The 22,371-nt window shown below is 34.1% G+C and overlaps 1 protein-coding gene and 1 non-coding gene across 3 annotated transcripts; both read left to right on the plus strand.

Annotated features, from left to right (window-relative positions):
* Positions 1–4,451: 4,451 nt before the first annotated feature.
* On the plus strand, positions 4,452–4,523 carry TRNAK-UUU. Its single transcript has one exon. It is a non-coding gene; the product is annotated as a tRNA-Lys (tRNA).
* A 6,419-nt stretch (positions 4,524–10,942) lies between these two features.
* On the plus strand, positions 10,943–15,631 carry LOC109159753. Of its 2 annotated transcripts, none has more exons than XM_019307870.1 (7): positions 10,943–11,432; positions 11,730–11,870; positions 11,961–12,107; positions 14,219–14,338; positions 14,429–14,515; positions 14,642–15,256; positions 15,430–15,631. In XM_019307870.1, the coding sequence occupies exons 1-6, from the start codon at positions 11,040–11,042 to the stop codon at positions 15,239–15,241; spliced, it is 1,488 nt and encodes a 495-aa protein (XP_019163415.1). In that variant the 5' UTR covers positions 10,943–11,039; the 3' UTR covers positions 15,242–15,256; positions 15,430–15,631. The 2 variants fall into 2 exon arrangements, with proteins under 2 accessions (XP_019163415.1, XP_019163414.1); XM_019307869.1 differs by having other exon boundaries at positions 14,642–15,241; positions 15,370–15,631.
* Positions 15,632–22,371: the final 6,740 nt, after the last annotated feature.

The raw sequence follows: 22,371 nt of genomic DNA on the forward strand, positions 1-22,371 counted from the left end.
AAATTTATAACTTCGGAGATAAATTTTGAAGAGTTTGGGTATGTGTAGGAGTTGAAGTGACTAATCCATGACATGTAGTACATAGCATTAATATTTTTTGAATTAGTTAGGAAATAATACAAAGTAGAAATGTTGTTTGAATTTATTTGTTCGGAAATAAATTTTAATGAAGAGTTTGGATGTGTGTAGGAGTTGAAAATTAAATTTAGGGTGTAAAAAATGATAGTTGAAGACATTTCAAAATTGCTAAAATTATTCAGTTTCAGCTCCACTGTAGTAATTTTCATAATTATCAGAGTCGTAATTTATTGGATAAACAGGAGTTGAATGTCTGTAGGAGTCTCCTATTTCATAATTTATGTGTGCATGCTGTTGATGAAATTCTGCTTCAAAATTTTTAATGTGTCTTGATTGAGAAACTAATTCGATTATTTCTTCAACCAAATTTTCTAATTTTTCTTCTTCAAAATCTATTTCCAATTGTTCTTTTAATTTGTCTAATACAAATTTTTCTTGGAATGTGAAAAATTTTAAATACTTGATAATTTGTTTTACCAAGTCTGGGTAGGGAAATTTTTTAAGTAGATAATAAATTTTTTCGTTGAAATTTGGAATATTTATTGTATATATATATATATATATATATATATATATATATATATATATATATATATATATATATATATATATATATATAATCATAATCAAATGTGAATTATGTTTATCGTGATAAGTGTGGACTAATTTGATACATTCAACTAGGATGATCAATGGCTAAAAAATAACGAGGTCAACAATGGAGGCGAAGACAATAACAAACATATATATCCAAAAGCGAATTAAGAAAACATAGAGTAATTTCAACCAAAAGTTGTATCTACTACCTAATACCATACCAACTACAATAAGAGGGCGTTTGGTAGTCAGGAAAGTTCGAACTTTCCTAGGAATTTAAAAGGTAGAAAATTTATTTGCACGTCTGTGCAATCTTTGACTTAGGAAAGTTCAGATCAATTGGATTCACATTACATGATATCAAGAAAAATAAATTACATGCACTTAGGGTTGAGGTTCAACCCGGGAGGACGACACGTGGTTGCTACATGGGTGACATGCCGGACGGCCAGACTTATGTCCCCGGCCTCGCGGCTATAAATACCCGCGGCTGCAACAGTGTGGGGGACTTTTGGACGATCGATAGGTTGTTATCAGAGCATCCCGACCGCAGTCAGTCGGTACTCGGAACAGCTATTTAGATTGTACTTAGGGCATTCACCTTGATCAATAAAAGACGTTTATTTGCTTTAATTGGTCTTGTGTTAGTTTATTTACCGCTTACGTGGCAATTAACACTATCAAAAACTCATTACCATTACCAAGTATTTGATACCCCATTTGGATTCTGATTCCCGTGTGCGAACCAAATACACCCTAAATTCTCACCACCAGAGTTCAAACTTATGACAAATTGACCACTCATTTGGAATGGTAATCGTAATGCCATCACATTACACGGTAGTTGGCTACTTTTTTAGTTTAAACACAACTAACTTTTTATTTTTTTCTCAGTTTAGACTTTATTACTTTTAACCTTTTTTTTGTCACACTCAATTCATCTCTTTTTACAAGGGCAAAATTGAAAAATGTAACACATCTTATTTATTTTGTTCTTTAAATTTGCACAAAACACATAGTTTATCTATCCGATCAATAAGTAAAACAAAGCAATCTCTCCCATTATAGAATGGTCGGCAGAGCTGTCAAAACAGGCTTCGCCCGTTCCGTCTTGTCTTTTACTTTGAATTTTATGGCCCGTATTTTGGTGGACTTTATAGCCCGTTCCTAACAAAATGGCGGGCTTAACGAGCTGTCGGGTGCCCGCCAAGCTTGCCTAGTATGTATACATTATAAATATTAGTGTATATATATACATAATTTTATATAATTATATATATATATTAATATATGTTAATTTATTTATTTATATTGAAAAAATATATTGTAAGTAGTAGATTGTATAAATTATTTGTTATTGCGCTATAAATTCACATATTATGTATTTAATTATTTATTAGGACTTATTAATATATTAGTTATTATTGTTTTCAACAAATTAAAAATGCATTAATATATGTTTAAACTATTCAAATTATTTTAGTATACACTTATTAACATTTTAATATTAATTTTTTTTTAATTTTAAAACATTTTAATTTTTGCAGTCCCCCACCAAGGCCCGCAGGCCTAAAGCGTGGCGGGACGGCCTATGTTAGGCCTGTATTTTGACGAGCTTTTTAACCTGTTTCCACCATATGCCGGCTTTGGCGGGCCCGGATGGTCCCCGCCCCGTTGACCCGTTTTCGACGAGTCTAAGAATGGGTTTTGAGTGGGGACTCATTCCATTAGTGTTAAGAATCAGAAAACCTTCTCAAATAGGGAGCGAAGCTGAGGAGAAAACACATCCTAGTTTAGGGGGTTAAGACAACATTTGAATTTTGTTTGAGATAACAACATTAGAATTTTTGAGATGAGATTGTTGTGTGATTGTTGATGGAGACGTGGAAGGTAACGTCTCGGCAAATAATTTAGTGATCGAGATGATGAAGGAGAGGAGGCCCCTCCTTAAACCAAACAACAGAATGCACTTGTCGCACTTCTACACATCAAGGACATAAGGGCCCCATTGTGAAAGGGAAACATTAGATAAAAGAGGTGAGGTTGAGGTTCTGTCTTTGTCCAAGATTTATTATCATTGATATGATGATTGGTTTTTTCTAGTATGGAGTTTGCTTCTTTGGGCTGCTTGCATTTCATCAGTTAGTAGACCCATTTTGTGTAGCCATGTGATTAAGTTTGGTGTGGGTCAACTTCTCTTGTAATTGGGCTCATGTTGATTTCACGAATAATTACTTTAAAAAAAAAAAAAAAAGATATATTTTGTGCTATACGGAATTTTAACAAATCATTATATCGTCAATCATTTGGACCATATTTTGATTTTAACAAATCATTATATCGTCAATCATTTGGATCATATTTTGTATACTATAAAATAATGTACATTTAATATAAAAATAATGTATATTCAGTACAAAAATAATGTATATTATATTCAGGGGATGTAAATTATTTTTGGTACTGAGTGTACATTATATTGTAAAATGTACTTTTAGTACAAAAATAATGTACATTTAGTATATTAAAAATGTACTTTTTGTTATGTCCACATACATTGTGTGGACCATGGTCCACACAATAATTTGCCTTATATCGTGAACTAGGATCTATCTTGTACCAAAATTTTAATATAGGTTTACTTTTAGGTCATTTTGACTTACAGTATACTAAAAATAAACATGTATTAAAATATAATGATCATATTAAAAATAAACATGTAGTACACTAAAAATGAAACGGTAATATATTAGAAAAGAATGTGTATTATATTAGGGTTCACCTTACCGGATGGAGCCTAAGGTCCACAATCTACACTACAAAAATATCAAATTTATCAACGATTGTAACTAAATTATTAAAATCTTTAATTTAGGTATTTAAGCTATAACTATATAATTGATTCATTGTTAAATCTGTTGATAATTTGTTATTTTCTTACCGTGATAATCTGTTAAAATTTGACCCCTCTTAAGTTTTTTTTTTTTTTTGAATGCTTGACCCCTCTTAAGTTACTTTTATAAATTCATTAAAAACTCACTTTCTCTCACTCCGCTCTCTCAACGCACCAGGATTAGACATAGATTTAAACACTCTTAGTATCTTCTACCAAAATTTTAATTCGTCCATGAAGTTCGAATATTCAATTAAATAAATATAACTCACTTTAGTAGAATTTTGATGCTGCCTTTGGAAACTTAATGAAGAAGAGCTCGACATTCGTAAGTAAGTAGTCAAAACCCTTAAAAGAAAAAAAGCTTCGAAGAAATGGAGATGGAAGTATTACATATACAATTAACAACTTCATACGTAATTTGGGATTTTAACATTGGGAAGTTATTAAAACAAACGGAGAAGAAGAAAATACAAAAGTCACCGTTAGATTTGATGGTTCACATACGTGAATGATAATTGAGGACTTAATTAGGTATCATCTTAATACTCAAGAATTTTATAAAGTACATTTTTTAAATAGATGATCTAATTAAGTAAATATAAATTGTTGAGGGACCTAAATGATATTAATCTTATATTATTAGATTATTTAAAACAAGTATTAGAGTATATTTCAATGGAAGATAGTTTCAATGGTGTCATATATGCTTTCTATTTGATAAAATTAAACATGTAATATTATATATATTAAAAATATATAAATTCATCTAATATGAGATATAGCCATGGTACAAAATTATATACCAAATATATATAAAATTCTCAAACATATATTTAAAAACCAACAGTTATTTACGTAATTCATAGATGTATAACATCAAGCCGTCTTAGCTCAGTGGTAGAGCGCGTGGCTTTTAACCACGTGGTCGTGGGTTCGATCCCCACAGACGGCGTTAGAAACAACGGTTTAATTTTTAGGTTTGTCCGGGCTGTACTCTGTTGTTGGCTCATTCACATTGTTTGGGCTTGTTGTCGGCCCAACACAAATATATATTGAGTTAATACCCAAAATCGGAGTTTTTTCCCAAAATGGTCCCTTGACTATCGCTCATTCTCAATTTTACATTTTGACTTTTAATTGCACCCAATATGGTCCCTTGACTTTTAAAAACTCCCCCAAATCGGTCCTCCGTTAGAAATTTCGTCTATTGAGTGTTAACATGAAGGGCATTTTCGTCCGTTTACCTATTATATGCCTAATATACTCTGAAAAATAGTCGAGGGACCATTTTGGGAATAGTCGAGGGATCATTTTGGGAAAAACTCATTTATTTATTTCATTTTTGTTTATTTTCATTTTTTTAAGACTATCAAATTAGAATTTCTATACATTTTTTTTCTTACAAATATAAATAGTTAAAATCCATAATCAAAAGTCAAAATTTTAAACTTTCTCTACAAATTTTTTCCTTCTATCTAAACATACCAACTTCCCTCTATTCCTATCAAGTTTTACAATAAGTTCCGTAAGTTTCAAAAATATAATACTCATATATTTTTTATGTTCACACACACACACACGCACACACACACACACTTCAATAGACATTCAATCACTATGTATTACATTAAATATTATTTTTACCAATAAAAATAACATTACTATTTTTATCAGTTTAGACACCCAAAATGTACGCTTCATTTCTCGGTCAGTATGCCTTTGAAAATAAAATTATTATTTTTACAATCAATCGCTATACTTCTAGCACTTCTTGGAACTGAGAAGTACGCGTCACTTCTCGGTCAATGACAAAATCTTAGAAAATATTTTTGAAAAGTTGGCTTAACTTAACTTGCAAGGCCATTAGTTTCATTCCAAAGTTAGTACAAATCATAACTACCATTTCCAAATGCCTATCTACCAAGAAGTACATCATGCTAAAGAGAGTCTACAACTATGGCTATCAATTTTATGTGTTAAAGGACAAGTAAAATAAACTAAATGCAAAAATAATTAGCACAAAACAAGCAATTCTAAACCTAAAGCCTCATCATTTTTCAATACTACAAGTTCTTGTCATTTTGAAGTTTGTTTGTATTTTATATATGAATATTAATAAACTTAAATTTGAAAGTTAAACTTGTTTACCAAAGTACGAAACTTATTGTAAAACTTGATAGGGATAGAGGAAAAATTTGTATGTTTAGACAGAAGGAAAAAATTGTAGAGAAAGTTTAAAAACTATGTATATTTGTAAGAAAAAAAATCTATAGAAATTCTAATATGATAGTCTTAAAAAAATGGAAATAAATAAATAAATTTTTCCCAAAATGGTCCCTCAACTATTCCCAAAATGGTCCCTCGACTATTTTTCAGAGTATATTAGGCATATAATAGGTAAACGGACAAAAATGCCCTTCATTTTAACACTCAATAGACGGAATTTCTAACGGAGGACCAATTTGGGGGAGTTTTTAAAAGTCAAGGGACCACATTGAGTGCAATTAAAAGTCGAAATGCAAAATTGAGAATGAGCGATAGTCGAGGGACCATTTTGGGAAAAAACTCCCCAAAATCGTCCTCGACTATAGTGGTTTTTCTCAATTTCGTCCTAAACGACTTTGGTGACCTAATATCATCCCAGACTTTTGTGTTTCGCTCAATTTAGTCCCAAATTTTTGTGTTTTTGCTCAATTTAGTCCCTCATTTGTTATTCTGTCCATTTGGTGTTAAATAAATAGACAATTCAGTAATTTTAATATTGGCATCTCTTTACTCATAGACATGTGAACTGCGAAATCCTTTTTTTTTTACGAATTACTCCCAGAATTACTCCTAAAACTGCAAATATAAAATTTGATTTGCAGGTCTGGGAGTATTTCTGGGTGTAATTCGTACAAGAAAGAGGAATTTCGCACTTCACAAGTTGAAAGTAAAGAGAAATCAATATTGACATTACTGAATTGTCCCTTTATTTAACACCAATTTGACGAAATAACAAATTGAGGACTAAATTGAGCGAAACACAAAAGTCTGGTACGATATTAGGTCACCAAAGTCGATTAGGACGAAATTGAGAAAAACCACTATAGTCGAGGACGATTTTGGGTATTAACTCAATATATATTTTCTCGTGAGTCGTGATGTGAAATATGCTATTTGACGATCTTGAGTTGAACATCAGCTTGACATGTTCCTTTGACTTTCAAGTACATGATATTTGTACTCAAAAAAATAAAATAAAAGAATTACATGATATTTTTGCTAGCACGTACATATCATTAAACTTGTTATTTTTTCAGTGATTTGACTAGAGCTCAATTTTGATATATTTTAGAGAAGTTGTATTCATCGAGAATCATGTTCGATCACTCGAATATTCATACAATTCAACATCTCCTATATATACTTATAGTTGGGCAAAAATGATTTTATACTGAAAATTTTAGTTGTTCCTTTTGCACTCTCGTATTATGTCAATTTTTTCTTAAACACTTTCCTTTGTTTACGTTTGCCGTAAACAATATATTTAAGTGCTCAAATATATTATTGTAAATTTGTAATTCATTGTATCCTGAAAAATTGACGCCTATATGCTTTTAGCACTATTGAAAAGAAACGAATTGGTTTTAAGGAATTTATGAATCACGAAATTTAGGTAACTCCTATATGGTGATTAAAAACTTCCAAAAAAATATTTATTTAATATACTCTTAAGTTGTTAATTTATTATTATTATTATTTTTTTTTTTTGGAGAAATGACACTTTTTTCCCTTGAATTATATGTTTATAGCACATTTTCCACCTGAATTATTCATGTAAGCATTTAGCCCCTCCAATTATTCTAAAAGTGGCAATTTTCCCCCGGGTATATTAAATTGACATCTATATCCTTAAAGTAAACATTTTATTTATTTTTCTTCTCCAACAATTATTGTTTTCGAACTGAACCGGACACTATGACAATCGAATTGAAAATTTTCGGCTATGATTAAGATCAAGGACCCAATATTTGGACTTCAGTTTATTAAAATCATGAATCGAAAAAAGGGATCTTGAAGCGTGAACCGACGGTTCAAATTGGAAAAACTACTAGCATTTGTTTAAAATTAGAATTATAAGGGTTCGTTTACTAACAAAAAACTGTTCTCTGTTTTCTGTTTTCCAATTTTTCCGTTTTCATTCTATATTTTTCTGTTTAGAAAATTTGTTTACTAACAGAAAACTGTTCTCCGTTTTCTGTTTTCTAATTTTTCAGTTTTCACTTAAAATTTAGTTTAGATAATATTAATATTTTTTGAGCTAATATTTAAAATTTTTTTTTTTTGACATATTCATTTTTAATGATATGTATATGAATATAGTGATAAGATAGTGATAGTGATAAGTAAAATAAGATGATAATGAATGTAATCATAGTAATGTGATTATAAATAAAATAATTATTTTAAATTATTAAAGAAAAAAAAAAGAAGAAAAGAAACAGCCAGCCAGGGAAAAGAAGGGTCCCCTTCGTCTCTGGCCGCCATGGAGACGAAGGGGATCGTCTCCATGGTCGGCTGGAGACGAAGGGGACCCTTCGTCTCCCTAGCTGGCTGTCCGGAGACGAAGGGTTCCATTCGTCTTCGGTTGGCTGTTTTTTTTTTTTAATTAAATAATTTAGAATAATTATTTTCTTTATAATTATTATTAAAATAAAATTTTAAAAATTAATTTTAAATAAAAAATGGACACATCATCACATTAACAAGTAAACAAGTCATTTTAGGTTAAATTAAATGAATTTGTGTACTTCAATGATTTAATTGTAGATTTTTTGAGTTTAGTGACCTAATTGCATTTTGGTATTTAGTTGGATGGCCTATTTGACCCTTATTTATACTAAATATTTTTATTTAATGTAGAAACTATTCTAATGCTCAATTCTTTTGAATCGAACAAAAATTCATTTCTCCCATGTGCGTTGAAAACACTAAAATAATTTATTGGAGTAGCATTTATTTTGAATTTAAATTACACATTTCCAATAAAGTTACCCGGCATTTGTGATTAAAAAATGCTAATTAAGTGTCATCCTGTACCATGAATTATATTAGATTATTCATGCGGCAACCTTTCATAACATATATTTTGATTCACAAATCATTAATTCCCCCCCCTCCCCCCCTCCCCCCAAATTTTTTACAAGTTTCCCAATTCCCTGATGACATGGCTGTTGAAGTGTAATCAATTGTGTTTATTCAACGTAAAGCACAATGCTTAAATAGAGTACATGACCATGGAAAGAGGAGTGGTTATACCTAAACCACAAGACTAGGTAAAGAAATAAACAGAAGAATAAGCATAACCAGATAAACATAACAAAAGACGAGGGAGATTGCCGAGTAGTGTTTTGAGGGTCGAGCACGACCATATTGTTATCCTTTAAAAAATTGGCCAACTTGCGGCAGAACTTGGTGTTGTGCCCGGGGTAGTCACAAAAGTTACAATACCTGGGAGGCCGGTTCCTGCCATTCCTTACTTTGTGTTGTCGCCCATTTGAAGAAGCAGAACCCCCTCGGCCACGGCGATTGTAACTTTGAAACTGAGAGTTAGATGAGCCGTTATAGCGCCGTTGGGTGGCATTTGCAGTAGGCATGTGAATGTGCGAGGCAGCTTCGTTATCCTTCATCAACCTTTCGTAGTCAGTGAGAACATCCTACAGCTCACTAAAAGAGATGACCTCGGTCCGTACGCGAAGAGCTGCCACAATGGGATTGTATTCATCGCCAAGCTGCGTGAATATATGTACTACGAGATCTTCTTCGCTGACCGGACTTTGAGCTATCGCCAGATCATCAGCAATTGCTCGCATTTCCCCCATATACGAGTCAATAGGCCGGTTGACCCTAGGATTTTTGGCAAGTTTCACCTTTAGCGAAACCACACGTCCCCGAGACGCAGCAACACAACTTGTGGATAGACGTGTCTAGGCATCACTCGTAGAGACAGTGGATGAGATGATTGGCTGCAAGACATCTGAGAGGCTGCCGAGAATAACACTCAAAATAATTTGATCTTGCCTGAACCAAGTTGTGTAGGCGGGATTTATTGCGGTGCGAGCAGCATCAGAATATTGTGCCGGAGCTGTAGTGGAGCCCGTAATGTAGCCCAAAAGATCGAGAGACTCAACCTGCTTCTTCCAAATAGGGAAGTTCGAAGGAGTGAGTTTAATCGGCAAGTGGGTTGGAGCGTGAAGGTGAGTAATAGCAGGAGTGTTAACGACATCCATGGGTGGTGATAGGGAGGGAAAAAAAATAATGATAATAATTTTTCTCGCTAGAGTGTTGGCTGTGATGCCATGTTGGAGTGTAATCAATTGTGTTTATTTAACGTAAAACACAATGCTTAAATAGAGTACAGGACCATGAAAAGAGGAGTGGTTATACCTAAACCACAAGACTAGGTAAAGAAATAAACAGAAGAATAAGCATAACCAGATAAACATAACAAAAGCCTAAAACTAAGCCTCAACAATGGCGCGGTATTTTGCTGATGTGGACTTATTTATTATTGAATTAAAAAAAATAGATGGAATCCAAACATCAAGGAGGACTGCTCGTTGGTTGCCGGTCAACACCAATTACACCGCCGACCACCAACACCCGTTATTTGCTGCTGCTCGCCGAAGGAGTTGCAGTCCGACAGTACGCCAACAATGCAGCAGTTGCAGTCCAATCCCCAAGTCTTTCCTCAAGGCGGACGACTGTAACAACAAAGATGCACAGTAGCAGTGATTGCAGATGTAGCAGTAGAAAATTCTAGATGCGACGACAGAACTCCAAACAACTTTAGCTTATTTACCCCCAATTATTTCCTCTCTTATTTTTTTTTTCTTCTTGGATTTTCTTCTTGATGTGAGATGACAATTTAGCCAAAAAAAAAAAAAAGAAAAGAAAAAGAAAAATGAATACTTCTTTTCATTGGATAGGAAAATTTTTGTCCTTTTTATTTTCCAAAACTTGTGATTTTTTTACGGTAGAAGATATGTTGGTTTCAAAAAAAAAAATCTTATGTCAAATAAACAAATTAATTTTAATCATTCAATATTTAATTTGAGTTCCAATTACAATGTTTGAAACAAACACGCATTATATACCCAATGATAATTATTGAGATTTGAATAAATACAACTCAGCAAACTGCAAACGTACAAAAATACATTTGAATTCTATACTTCGAAACGTAGTTCGAATAAGGCAACGGCTATCTAGAATCCAAAGTCCCAGCCTGGCCCAACATTGTACACGTGTAAGAATCATGACCGTCGCGTTCCAAATTCTCAAGATTTCCCTCCCGAAATATAAAGATTCAAAATGAACTCCACGGAAGGCACAAAGCCCAAAATGGCAAAAAATCAAAAACAAAATCTCAGAAAATTAATACACTAATCTTCTTTCACTCTCCTCACCCTCAATCTTCGCATCCATGGAGGTAGAAGAAGAGCAAGATTTTGGCTTCAGCTCAGCTGCATCTTTCTTTAAGCGGCGGGCGTCTCTGGTCTCACTCTCTCCTTTCACCCCTACAGCTTCGCCGGCGCCTCGCCGCCTCTCCAGCTGCTTCACCCAGCCCAGCCAGCCCGTCAGGGCCAAACGCCAGTTGGCATGGGTGTCGCTCCAGGGCCGCCTCGTCGGCGCCGAGGAAGCCAGTTCGTCTAGGGCTATCGGCGGTGGGTTGAGCCCGGAAGAAGCCGTGGCTTGGGATCTTTTCACCCCTGTTCAACGGGTTCTTGTCGTCGCTGTTATCGGCGCCGCCGCCTCCGCCGCGAATTCGAAGAAAAATAAAATGATTCGCGAGCTGGAAAAATCTGTTCAACTCAGGGTTAGGTTTTTTTAATCTCTTTTTAGAACCTTTCATAATCCTTGTGAATTTGAAGTAATTAACAGTTTTCATCATTTAATTGAAGTATCTGTTGCCTAAATTAAGGGTTACTAATGGCGCATATAAAATGCATATCTATTGTTTGATAAAATGCATACATAAATCTTGTACTGATTTATTTATTTATTACTAAGGTGTTGAGAATCTTTTATATATGATTGGACTATAAGATTCTTGGAAAATCCTAAGGATTTCTAGGAAAAGTTAGAATTTACATAAATTTTGTATCATTTCCAGGATCAGGTGCTTCTTAAGATGCAGCAGAAGCTAGATAATTTATGTGAACAGGTGAACTCGTTCAACGATCAACTTGAACCTGCTAGTAACAATTGCTGGCTTTGTGAGCAACACAAGCACCTGCCCAAACTTTTCCCCATGGTAAACAAGTAAAAATGAGTGATTTTTGCCTATTTGTGACCTTTTTATGATTGGTTTTGGTTCTAAGTGTTGTTTGTATTACCTAAACAGACTGATTCAGGTAGGAAGATGTCAATGGGGGAGGAAGTGATCAAGTCTGAAGTACTCATCCCGGCAAATGAAACAGAACCAGAAGAGCGCCGCATGTCTGATTTATCAGACTTGGCTCCTAGTGTGGCCTCTTCTGTAGATATTCAGGTAATTGCATACTCCATATATACTTGTGTTGTAAACGCTTTTAAAATGCAACTTTCATCCAATATGGGTTTTTTGCCATTCTTTTGTGCTTGTGAAACTTAGAATTATACCAGAGTTCAGCTAAGTGCAGCCATTTGACCCATTGCTTTGGTTTCTGAAATGTCATGCATCTTAGATAAGTCTCCAAACACCTATTAACTCTCTCGGTCTGTCCATTTGTTTGTGGATGGTAACTAGTGAACAAGCTGAGTTTAACCCCAAGATTCTTGAAGATGCTTTGCCAAACCCTGCTTATGAAAATTTGTCTCTATCGGAGACAACATCCTGAGGGAGCCCATGTAGTTTATACACATTTTCCATGAATAAAAGGGTGTGACAGTGTTAGGAAGTGGCAATATTTTGTCAGCCTATCTATCACCACCAAAATGGTATTCTTATTGTGGGACCTTGGCCACTCTTCTACAAAATTCATGGAGATACTCTATTCTCAGTTCCCTTCTTATACTGGATGGAATAATCCAACCCTAAGAGCTTGAAGAGGCCATTTTGTTGAATAGTGGTGGTGATTTTATGATCCAGTAAGAATTTAAGGCTTTGATGATCAGTCCTTATGACAAAGTGTCTTCCCAGTAGGTAGGGTCGCCATTTTTTCACTGCGTTAATGATAGACAAATATTCATTTTCATAAATTGAAAGCCACAATTGTTTACTTCCAAATCCTTTGCTGAAAAAGGCAATTGGTTTTCCTTCCTGCATTAGGACTGCCCCCATGCCCATAGGACAATTTATATCGTGGACCAGGGTTCACAGTGCACTTGCGGACCTTGGTCCAATACACATAATTTGACTTCACAATGTACATAATTCATATTTATAATGTACATAATTTATGTTCATTTTTTTTTTTTTTGAAAAACATAAATTTATGTGTATGTGAATTTATGTTCATAATACATATATACATAAACACGATTTAATTATGACACAAACACTTAACATAATACACAGAATTCATATTCATAATATACTGAATTCATATTCATAATATCATGTTTATGTGTATGTATATGTGTATTATGAACATGAATTCTGTACATTATGAAGTCAAATTATGTATATTGAACTAGGGTCCACAGTGCACTATGAATCCTGGTCCACGATATAACAATTGATAGCCATAGCATCAGCTTCAATTATAAACTCCTGAAAATCAGGAAGTGACCGGACTGGGGCAGTGCACATGGCTATCTTCAAGGCTTCAATGCTGTTTTTGATTTGAAAAAGATTAATCAAATTTAATCAATAATTAATCAAATGCATGAAATTGCGGGAATACACAAAGGGAGTTGAAAACAATTTACGGCAGGTTGAACTGTGCATTACCCGCTTTGGGCCTTTTCTTTTTCTTTTGTTGGGGTTTTCAAGTTTTTTTTTTTTTTTTTTTTTTTTTTTTTTTTTTTTTTTTTTTTTTTTTGGTGTAAACCACAAAGTGGGACGTCCACCCAAATAATCTCCGTTCACCCCGAGAGGCAGGGAAGTTGGCCCAAAAGAAATGATCACTTGTCGAAATTGCACTCGGGTTATCCCGAAATTCTCTCCCACAAAGAGAGCTCATTTGCCACTTGAGCTACCCTGTTGGGTTGTTGGGGTTTTGAAGTTGCATTGTGTTTAAGTTGTTAATTGCGTTATGTATCTTATCACCATGTAAAATTCATGGAAGGATCTTGCTAGAAAAGAGGCTAGAAGTATATTATTGTGTTCTTTATACAATACCTCTTCTTTTTATGATCTTCAATAGTTGTACTTATTCAGGCTGTGATTTCACCCAATTTAACCTCTTTGATATATTTTGGTGATTGTTGATATCATCAATGTGATGAATGAGTTGCATATGAATGCCTTTTGTAACTGTTAATGCTACTACCTAACATGCAAAATATTTTCACCTAAAACCCGTTACCATTACCAAGTATTTAATTCTCATTCCGATTCCCTTGTGCAAACCAAACACACCCCTAGTCTCAGTGTGTTTTTAAGGCATGATTCTCTTAATATTGGACCATATCAGTTCACAATTTGTTTCAATGTCCACTGGATTGTTTTTCCTGCAGGTGAACACTGTAACAGTTTATCAAGATGACTACCTCCTTCGGAGCGACTGCGAAGAAAAGGATGCCACCACAAAAAATCTCTCTGCCTGTTTACAATCATCTGAATCTCTTGGTCCAAAGGTAACATGAATTGTAGTTCATGTTGAAATACTGCACTCAAGATTTTCCATGAGATCACATCACTTATCATTTTCTTCTCTCTTGTATCAGAGGATCACGGAGTTAGAAGGCATTATTCGTAGGAAGAATATGATTATTTCCAAACTGAGAAAGGACATATTGGTTCTAGAACAGAAGGTGAGACTGCTATCAAAAGTTGTAGCAGCATAAATTCATTCATGCATTTCCTGTAAATTGAAGAGCTGATCATATTGTATGGAAAGTATATCCCAGAATCATTTTTCGATGTTTTGTTGTGAGCAGGTTACCAACCTGACAAGACTTCGAAGACCTTCTTTCTCGAAAGCAAACTCGATGCAGCTTCCTGTGTTGACAGACAATATTATCTATGATATGGACAGCACAACTGGTCCTTCGTCTTCAGATTCAGATAACTCGCCCAGGAGGAACAAACCCCAAACTCCTGCTTCTAACAATTTGGAGGTTAGCAAAATTTCTGGAAGGGAAGAAGAGCAGAAACGGGGACAGGAGAAGAAACCGGCACCTGTGAAAGCAATCGACAGACATCATAGTTCCAGGCCAGTAAGCCCTTCATTAAATCAGACAGGTAATTCTGTTTCCAGTTCAAGGAACAAGCCCCAAACTCCTGCAGCTACCAAAAGTGCTGAAAGGGAAGGAGACCAGAAATGGGGACCGGAGAAGAATCCCGCACTTGTGAGACTAACAGACAGGTATTATAGCTCCAGGCCAGTAAGCCCTTTGAAGGAAATATCATCCAATCAGATAGGCAGTTCAGTTTCCAGTTCAAAATCAAAGCAAACACCTTCTGGAAGAGAACCTACAAGTAGGGGCAAGCCTCCTGTTAGATCCAAGCTCGCGGATCAGCATAAGAGATGGGTTTAAGTAAGTACACACTTCTAAAAAAGGGTATCCGATATCAATCATCAACACAAATAACTACCAAAAATCCATAGAATTTTATGAGTATTTATCTTTAAATCATTTTTATACCTTTTCTTCATTTCATTCAGATTCCTTGAAGGGGTGAAGCATGAAGATCGATGCGATATTTTGAAGTGTCATTGCATCTATGTTGAAGGTATTGCAGGTTGCTATGATGAAGATACTCAACTGTTATGTAACATTGTAGCAGTTGTAACTATTAAGTGTTAGCAGGATAGTGTTCATATGTCTGTTAAATTTACTGAAATTATGCAAATATATCCAGTAATATCAGTTATTATTAGACTAAACTGAATTTTAGGGACAACCGTTGGATTAATCTTATTTGTCTGTGTTGTACCAGTGATGTGTCTCGTGATCAATAGGGGTGGCAATAAAGTTTTACATAAAATCTAGGGAAGGAAGAATTATTGAGTCATAAATTAAGTTAATTAGGATGTCTTTATCAAGAATTTATGCAAAGAATTGAAAAACTTGAAAATAACATTGTTAAAGAATTAGGATGTTTTATCATGAATTTATGCAAAAAGTTATGAAATGTGAAAACATCATTAAAAAAAAAACAATTGTCTTGCATCACCCTTTGCTAACACCTTTGATATTGCGTGGAAAAGATTTGTTTATGATTAGAGCATCTCCAATAGTTATAAAAGGAAAAAAGAAAAGTAAAAACAAAACGAAAAAAATAAATAAAAATTCAGATTAATGCACCCGTTGGGCACGTCAAGTGCACTCGCTCGACTAGACGTTAGATTTGCGTTTCACGAGAACCCTGCGTTGCTCTTTTTTTTTTTTTGTTTTTTTTTTTTTTTTTTTGTGTGAATCTAAAAATCATGTTTCAAGTTTTTAAGCTGTAAAAATCACTTAAAATTCACTGCCTTTTATTTTTTTATTTTTTATTTTTTAATTTTATTATGAGAACGCAAGAATTTCATGAGAGACCTATGTCAACATATGGTACAGACTACGTATGGGCTGTCTACATTGAACCACCCCACCTGTACAACCATCATATTCACGTGATCAAAGAATCTAACTACCTCGTATAACTAATTAATAAAAAAAAATTCAATATGCACCTAATCATCTAAATAAAGAATATCTATAGGAAAATCCTCAAGTTTATGATAAATCACAATTTTGAGAATTGATAATTTTTGTTTCTAAATTATAGAAAAATGGCACTTTTTGGCTCTCAATTATACATGTCACTTTTCATTCATAAATTGTTTGTAAAATTATTTAATATTTTTTGAATGACTAGAGAAATTCGCAACCATTACCTGAAAATATGTATTGGGTAAACCCTACTTTGTGATCCTAGCTCGATAAATTATTACAAGGAAGTAAGCCAGTCTAGATTACACATAGTTAATCGACTCAAACCATGAAAGTCAATAGGCCACTTCCATTGAGAGTTGAACTTGAATCTTGTGGTTACAAAGTCAACAACCTAACCAATTTGATTTTTCATTTGTCTCTGAAGTAATTTTTTTTTTTTTTTAAAACTTAGATCAAACGAAAAAGTTACTTTGCAAAGAATTGAGGCCCAATAAGTGGTGATAGAGTCGTGCATCCGTGTGCACCACGCATGGTGCACACGGATGCAAAAACGACGTCATTTTAACGTCGACTTAAAAAAATAATAATTCAGAATTGCATAATTACACATCCATAATTTTATAACTATACATTCAGAATTGCATAACTACACATCCATAACTATAAATTCAGAATTGCATAACTTCATTACTATACATTCAGAATTGCATAACTACACATCCATAACTTCATAACTATAAATTCAGAAGTGCATAATTTCATAACTATACATTCAGAATTGCATAACTACACATCCATAATTTCATAACTATAAATCCAGAATTGCATAACTATACATTCAGAAATTACACACAACATAATGTTGTTGACGGGAATCGAAACTGATTTTTTTTTTTAAAGTTGAACGCGCGTTTTTAGTCAAAACGACGTCGTTTTTGCATCCGTGTACACCATGGATGCATAGCATAATTTGCCATGCCGTGGTGATAGTGTAATTGATGGACAAAAATTGATATTTTTCTATAATTGAGGGAGGAAAATTGTCATCTTCTTATATTCTTTATTTAAGTTTGTTTAAGAGCAAATATCAATTTTGGTCTCACAAATATTAACAAAATGATAGTTTTGGTCCACATGTTTAATCACTACCAATTCTCATTCAATGACTATTATTTTCGTGTAAAAATTGATCGCGTCGATTACCCATCTAGCTAAAAAAAGTTGGAATGTGTAATTTATAAGGGTATTTTTGTCCATTCATGTATAATATGTCAATATCCTCCAAATTGCCAATATCGATTAAAACAGAACACTCTGCCTCGAGGTCAGACCAGGAGAGTTAGATTTTCTAATAATGTCCCAACAATCAACACTACCCCAATCAGTTTTCAAATAATAAGGGCCCCTAATGGGTTTTCCCAGCATCAAATATGGGAATAAGTGATAAGTGCCAAAGATGCTACCTTTTATGGGTTATTTAGGTGATGAGTTGTGCTTAAATAGAATCCTTTGTGGTTGATTTATGATGGAAATGCTTTGAAATGTGCCAATGTGTTTCAAAACCCTATAAATATGTACACTTTAGTGTTTTGAAGGTGTTTGAGCTTAATGGAGGGCATATGAGCTTGAACTAGAGCAACCAAGAGGAGTGCAAGTGGAGGAAGTTGCTGTGTTCCTGTCACGAGTGAGCCACGCTCGTGAACCACTCGTGACTTGGGACTAGAAGGTGTCACGAGTGGATCCACAAGCATGGACCACTCGTGAATGGAGACCTAGGCGGAAAATCAACAATTAAAAGAAGACTTGTGGTGGGATTGGCGACCACCCTTTTCATTTTATCTTTGTACTTTAGATATTTTCAGAGCTTTTAGATTAGGTTTTTATCTCTCTAGGTTTAGATCATCTCTGGATCAAGTTCTCTTCAATTCTCCATCCAAGCAAGAGGAATCTAAGGATTGAAGGAAGGATTGACAACTCTACGTCAATGTATTGAATATTCTCTTGATTGTTGGAGTAATCTAGTGGATTGTAGCAATTAAGCTTGGTAATCTCTTGCACATTTCCATCTTACATTGTAGTACTTTGCTTAATTGTGTTTCTATTGCAATCTAGACAATGCTTCACGATTGGGGCACCAGGAGTCTCGACGCGTCCAAATTTTCCAATAAGCTTCACGATTCGGGCACCAGGAGTCTCGACGCGTTGAGCGGCTATAGCAAAATTGTGAAATTCCGACGTCACATTTGGGCACGACGCATCGAACATTTCCAGTAAGTCCCGGATGCTTGGTCACCACGTCTATGGGAGATCATATCGTAAACCCGCTATAGCATTTATGTATGAATGCTAATGAGTCAATCTATCTCTGTACTACTTCGTCGTTGAGTAAATATGATGTCAAACTGTTGAAACAGAAAACTCGAGATTTGTATCAGGTGAATACGATGCTTGATGGTTTACGTTTACTGAGATATGCCAGGTGGAGTGGGCAGGTTTCTTGTTGGCATCGCAAACATGGGCTCTGTTAGTTTATAATGCAAGGATGTACATTCACTAACGATTTAAATTATCACAGGAAGAAATCTCAAAAACAAATTTGGAAAATATTTCAGAATAAGAGACAAGTCGAAAATCTGGGTAGTAATGGAGGACAGAGAGTTCACTTTGAGAAAAAGTATTCAATGCCAGCCTTGGAAAATATGTGTTTATTATAGCTTCCGGGAAGATAAAATCCATGGCAAGCTTGTTAAACAAGCAGTAGAAGAATGAAAGCAGCAAAACATCTCCCTCGCTCTTGGTGATTCCATGGCTTTGTAACTCATCTAGTGATTAGAGAATGGGTTAAAGGCTTATTGGTTCATCGGCAAGAAGATGACTTGCTAGAAATGTCGACAATGAATGAGAAGCGCATGTCTCACATGCATTTCTCATATTATATGATCGAAAAATGCATATCCAACATGCGTTTGTCGTATTTAATTTATCGAAAAAAAAATATTTTAAAATTTTGAGAAACTCATTTGTGACTTGTGTTTCTGACAAGAAACTCAAGTCGCAAATGATTTTTTTTCTATTTTGTACAACTTTGAAAAGTGTCCCATTGTTGTCACTTGTTCAACAAAATGATATGTTTTAGTCGATTATCCATGAAAACTGTTAGTGATTAAACATGTGGACCAAAATTGTCATTTTTTTGAAATAAAAGGGCTAATTCATTAATCATACGATGAAAATTTTACAATAAGACCGATGTAATGATAAAAAATTCTTACAATAAGACATTGAAACAAATTTCTAATGCTACACGGAACATGAATCTCTGACTGTTTTTCAAGATTGACGCTGAATTCGTTTGGAGAACTTGAAGCTCCTTTGATATAGTTAATGATCTTGCTACCCAAGTCTGACTCTATTGCGGCTTTTCTGTCCATAGACAATATATCCATTAATCTGAACTGCATGTCAAGGTTCAGATCTTCTTCGGTGCTCGGGATGAAGCAAACATACTCCATTAACAGATAAATTGTTTCACCTTATGAAAAAAGAACTCACCAAATAAACGAGAGGAAAACTCGCTAAAGACACGAGAGGAAATAAATTTAACAAAACAACAGATGCAAATCAAATCTAAAACAACCAAAACAAATCCTAAACACCAAACCACTAACCAATATATATTATTATTTATTGAACCGTTGAAAAAATGTAAAGAAGCTTGGATCTGGAGTTGGAGATGGCGAGGGACGGTGGTGAAGGAGGAAGAAACGTCAATGAGGAGCCGGAGAAGATGGTGGCGGTGGAAGAGAGGCGAGAAGAGGTGCCAGCAACGGAGGAGAGGCCGAAGGACAGGTGATTAAGAGACGATCGGAGTAGGGGAAGAAATGAGAGGAGGCCGACGCCGCCTCCGCAAAACGAGCGGAGGTCGGAGGTCGGAGGCGGCGGCCGATCAATGGAGGATGAGGGAAAACCATTGCAGAGAGAAAATTAGGTTAGGGAGTGTTCTCAAAAAAAAAAAAAATGCCAAAACTGTCATTTTGTTAATACTCATGGACTAAAATTAGTATTTACTCTTTCTTTTACCATTGATGAGTTGTATTCAACTAAATTTATTATAGGGAAAATGGCGAGCTTGATCCTTGAGTTATAATGGTAGTGACGACTCAGTCCCTGAGTTATGACCCGTATCCATTTTTAGTCCCTCAGTTTTGAGCGAAGTGGCGCATTTGGTCCCTGACCGTTAAAATTGACAAAAAAATTAAAAATATTTAAAATTTTAGAGGTAAAGTAGGAAATTCACATTTTATTCACTTTCTTATATTGAAACTACTTTTGCAACATTATTTTCAACTTCCTAGAATGACTTGTTAGTAACATGAGTCTCGTATAAGGAACTTGTGACTGATCAGTACAAACAAGAGAACACTTGATCATTGACTTCAAGCATGTAGCTCACATCATCCGAAAAGTTTCTGATATCTCTTACTAAACATAATGGTAATTAAACCATAACTTTTGAAATATAAGAAGATATCAAATTTCTAAGGTTATTTCTATGACAAATTCACCAAAGGGGTAACTTGAGATTTTTAGTACGTAAAATTCTTTCATAAGCTCTGTAGTAACTTAATAAAAAATTGTATATCCTGAGAAAATATGTGGAAATTATATTATACATATATATCCATCACCTCCTCTGATCTGTCTTCTTAAAACCAGATCAGAGTAATGAATGAGGAACCTAAGACTCAGTTATGAAAATTCTAAAAACTTTTGTAACTTCTAAAAACAATTATTGACTAAACTACTGCATATGAAAAAATTTTACATACTAAAAATCTCAAGTTATTGAGTTATTCCATTGGTGAATTTCTCATAAAAGCAACCTGAGAAATTTGACATCATTTTGTATCTCAAAAGTTCTGGTTTGATTACCTTTGTTGTTTAGTAAAGAAAATTGAAAATTGATAGGATAGTGTGTTTCACACGTCTGAAGACAATGATCAAGTTTTTGTTTTGTTTTGTTTTGTTTTTTTTTTTGTTTTTTTTTTTGTTTTTGTTTTTTTTTTTTGTTTTTTTTTTTTTTTTTGTGCTAAGTCTTAAGTTTGTTATACGAGAGTCAGGTTCCTAACGAGTCATACTAAAGTTATTGAAATGCTTTTAGTATTGAACAATCATGAAATAAGAACCTAAGAAGTGAAAATAATGTTGTGAAAGTGGCTATGATATAAGGAGAATAAAATGTGAATTTCCTACTTTACCCCTCAAATTTTAAATATATTTTTTTAATTTTTTCGTTAATTTTAACGGTCGGGGACCAAATGCGCCACTTCGTTCATAACTGAGGGACTAAAAATGGATACGGTCATAACTTAAGGACTGAATCAGAACTTGGGTATAACTCAGGGACAAAAATGTAATTTTCCCTTAATTATATTATATTATTGTTTCAAAACAAAAATTAATTATCTTATATATCTATACCAATTTAATTCAAGGTTAGACAAATTTCACGGCCTTGTCTAAGTAAATGAAATGATATACTCCTTATTCATTAATTGTTTTAACATAAAATAAAAGATATATATTTTTTTTAAGGGAAATAACTGAATGCATTAATAATCAATTAAATGTGAAATACAGACTGGTGGTATAGACATTCACGATTTTGGGATAGATGAAAAATCAATTGTCCGTGTAAACACTTGAAATGAAAGATATATATTTTTTGCTTTAGAAATGAAAGATATATAATTTCAAGCAAAATGAAATTAAGAATACAGGTCCGACATTATTATGATGTAGCCAATATTTTCATACATGTCGCATAGGCCATGACGACGTAAGAAACAATCAAACAATCGTAACCGTGTCGGCTAAGAAAAGAAACTCGCGGTTCTAAGCGCGTAGCTCTATTTCAAGACAAAGAACATGCGATAAACACTGGTATAATGAATCTTTATGCACAAAAAAAGAATCTTTCATGGTCAAATCTGTAATTATATTCTGGG

Source organism: Ipomoea nil, unplaced genomic scaffold (assembly GCF_001879475.1).
Source record: "Ipomoea nil cultivar Tokyo-kokei standard unplaced genomic scaffold, Asagao_1.1 scaffold2845, whole genome shotgun sequence".
Taxonomy (NCBI): domain Eukaryota; kingdom Viridiplantae; phylum Streptophyta; class Magnoliopsida; order Solanales; family Convolvulaceae; genus Ipomoea; species Ipomoea nil.

Bases quoted from the DNA above. Each gene is read 5' to 3' on its own strand.
- LOC109159753 (XM_019307870.1), top strand. From the start codon at position 11,040: ATGGAGGTAGAAGAAGAGCAAGATTTTGGCTTCAGCTCAGCTGCATCT. The intron at 11,871-11,960 runs GTAAACAAGTAA...TTACCTAAACAG, and splicing joins TGCCCAAACTTTTCCCCATG to ACTGATTCAGGTAGGAAGAT. The intron at 14,516-14,641 runs GTGAGACTGCTA...TGTTGTGAGCAG, and splicing joins TATTGGTTCTAGAACAGAAG to GTTACCAACCTGACAAGACT.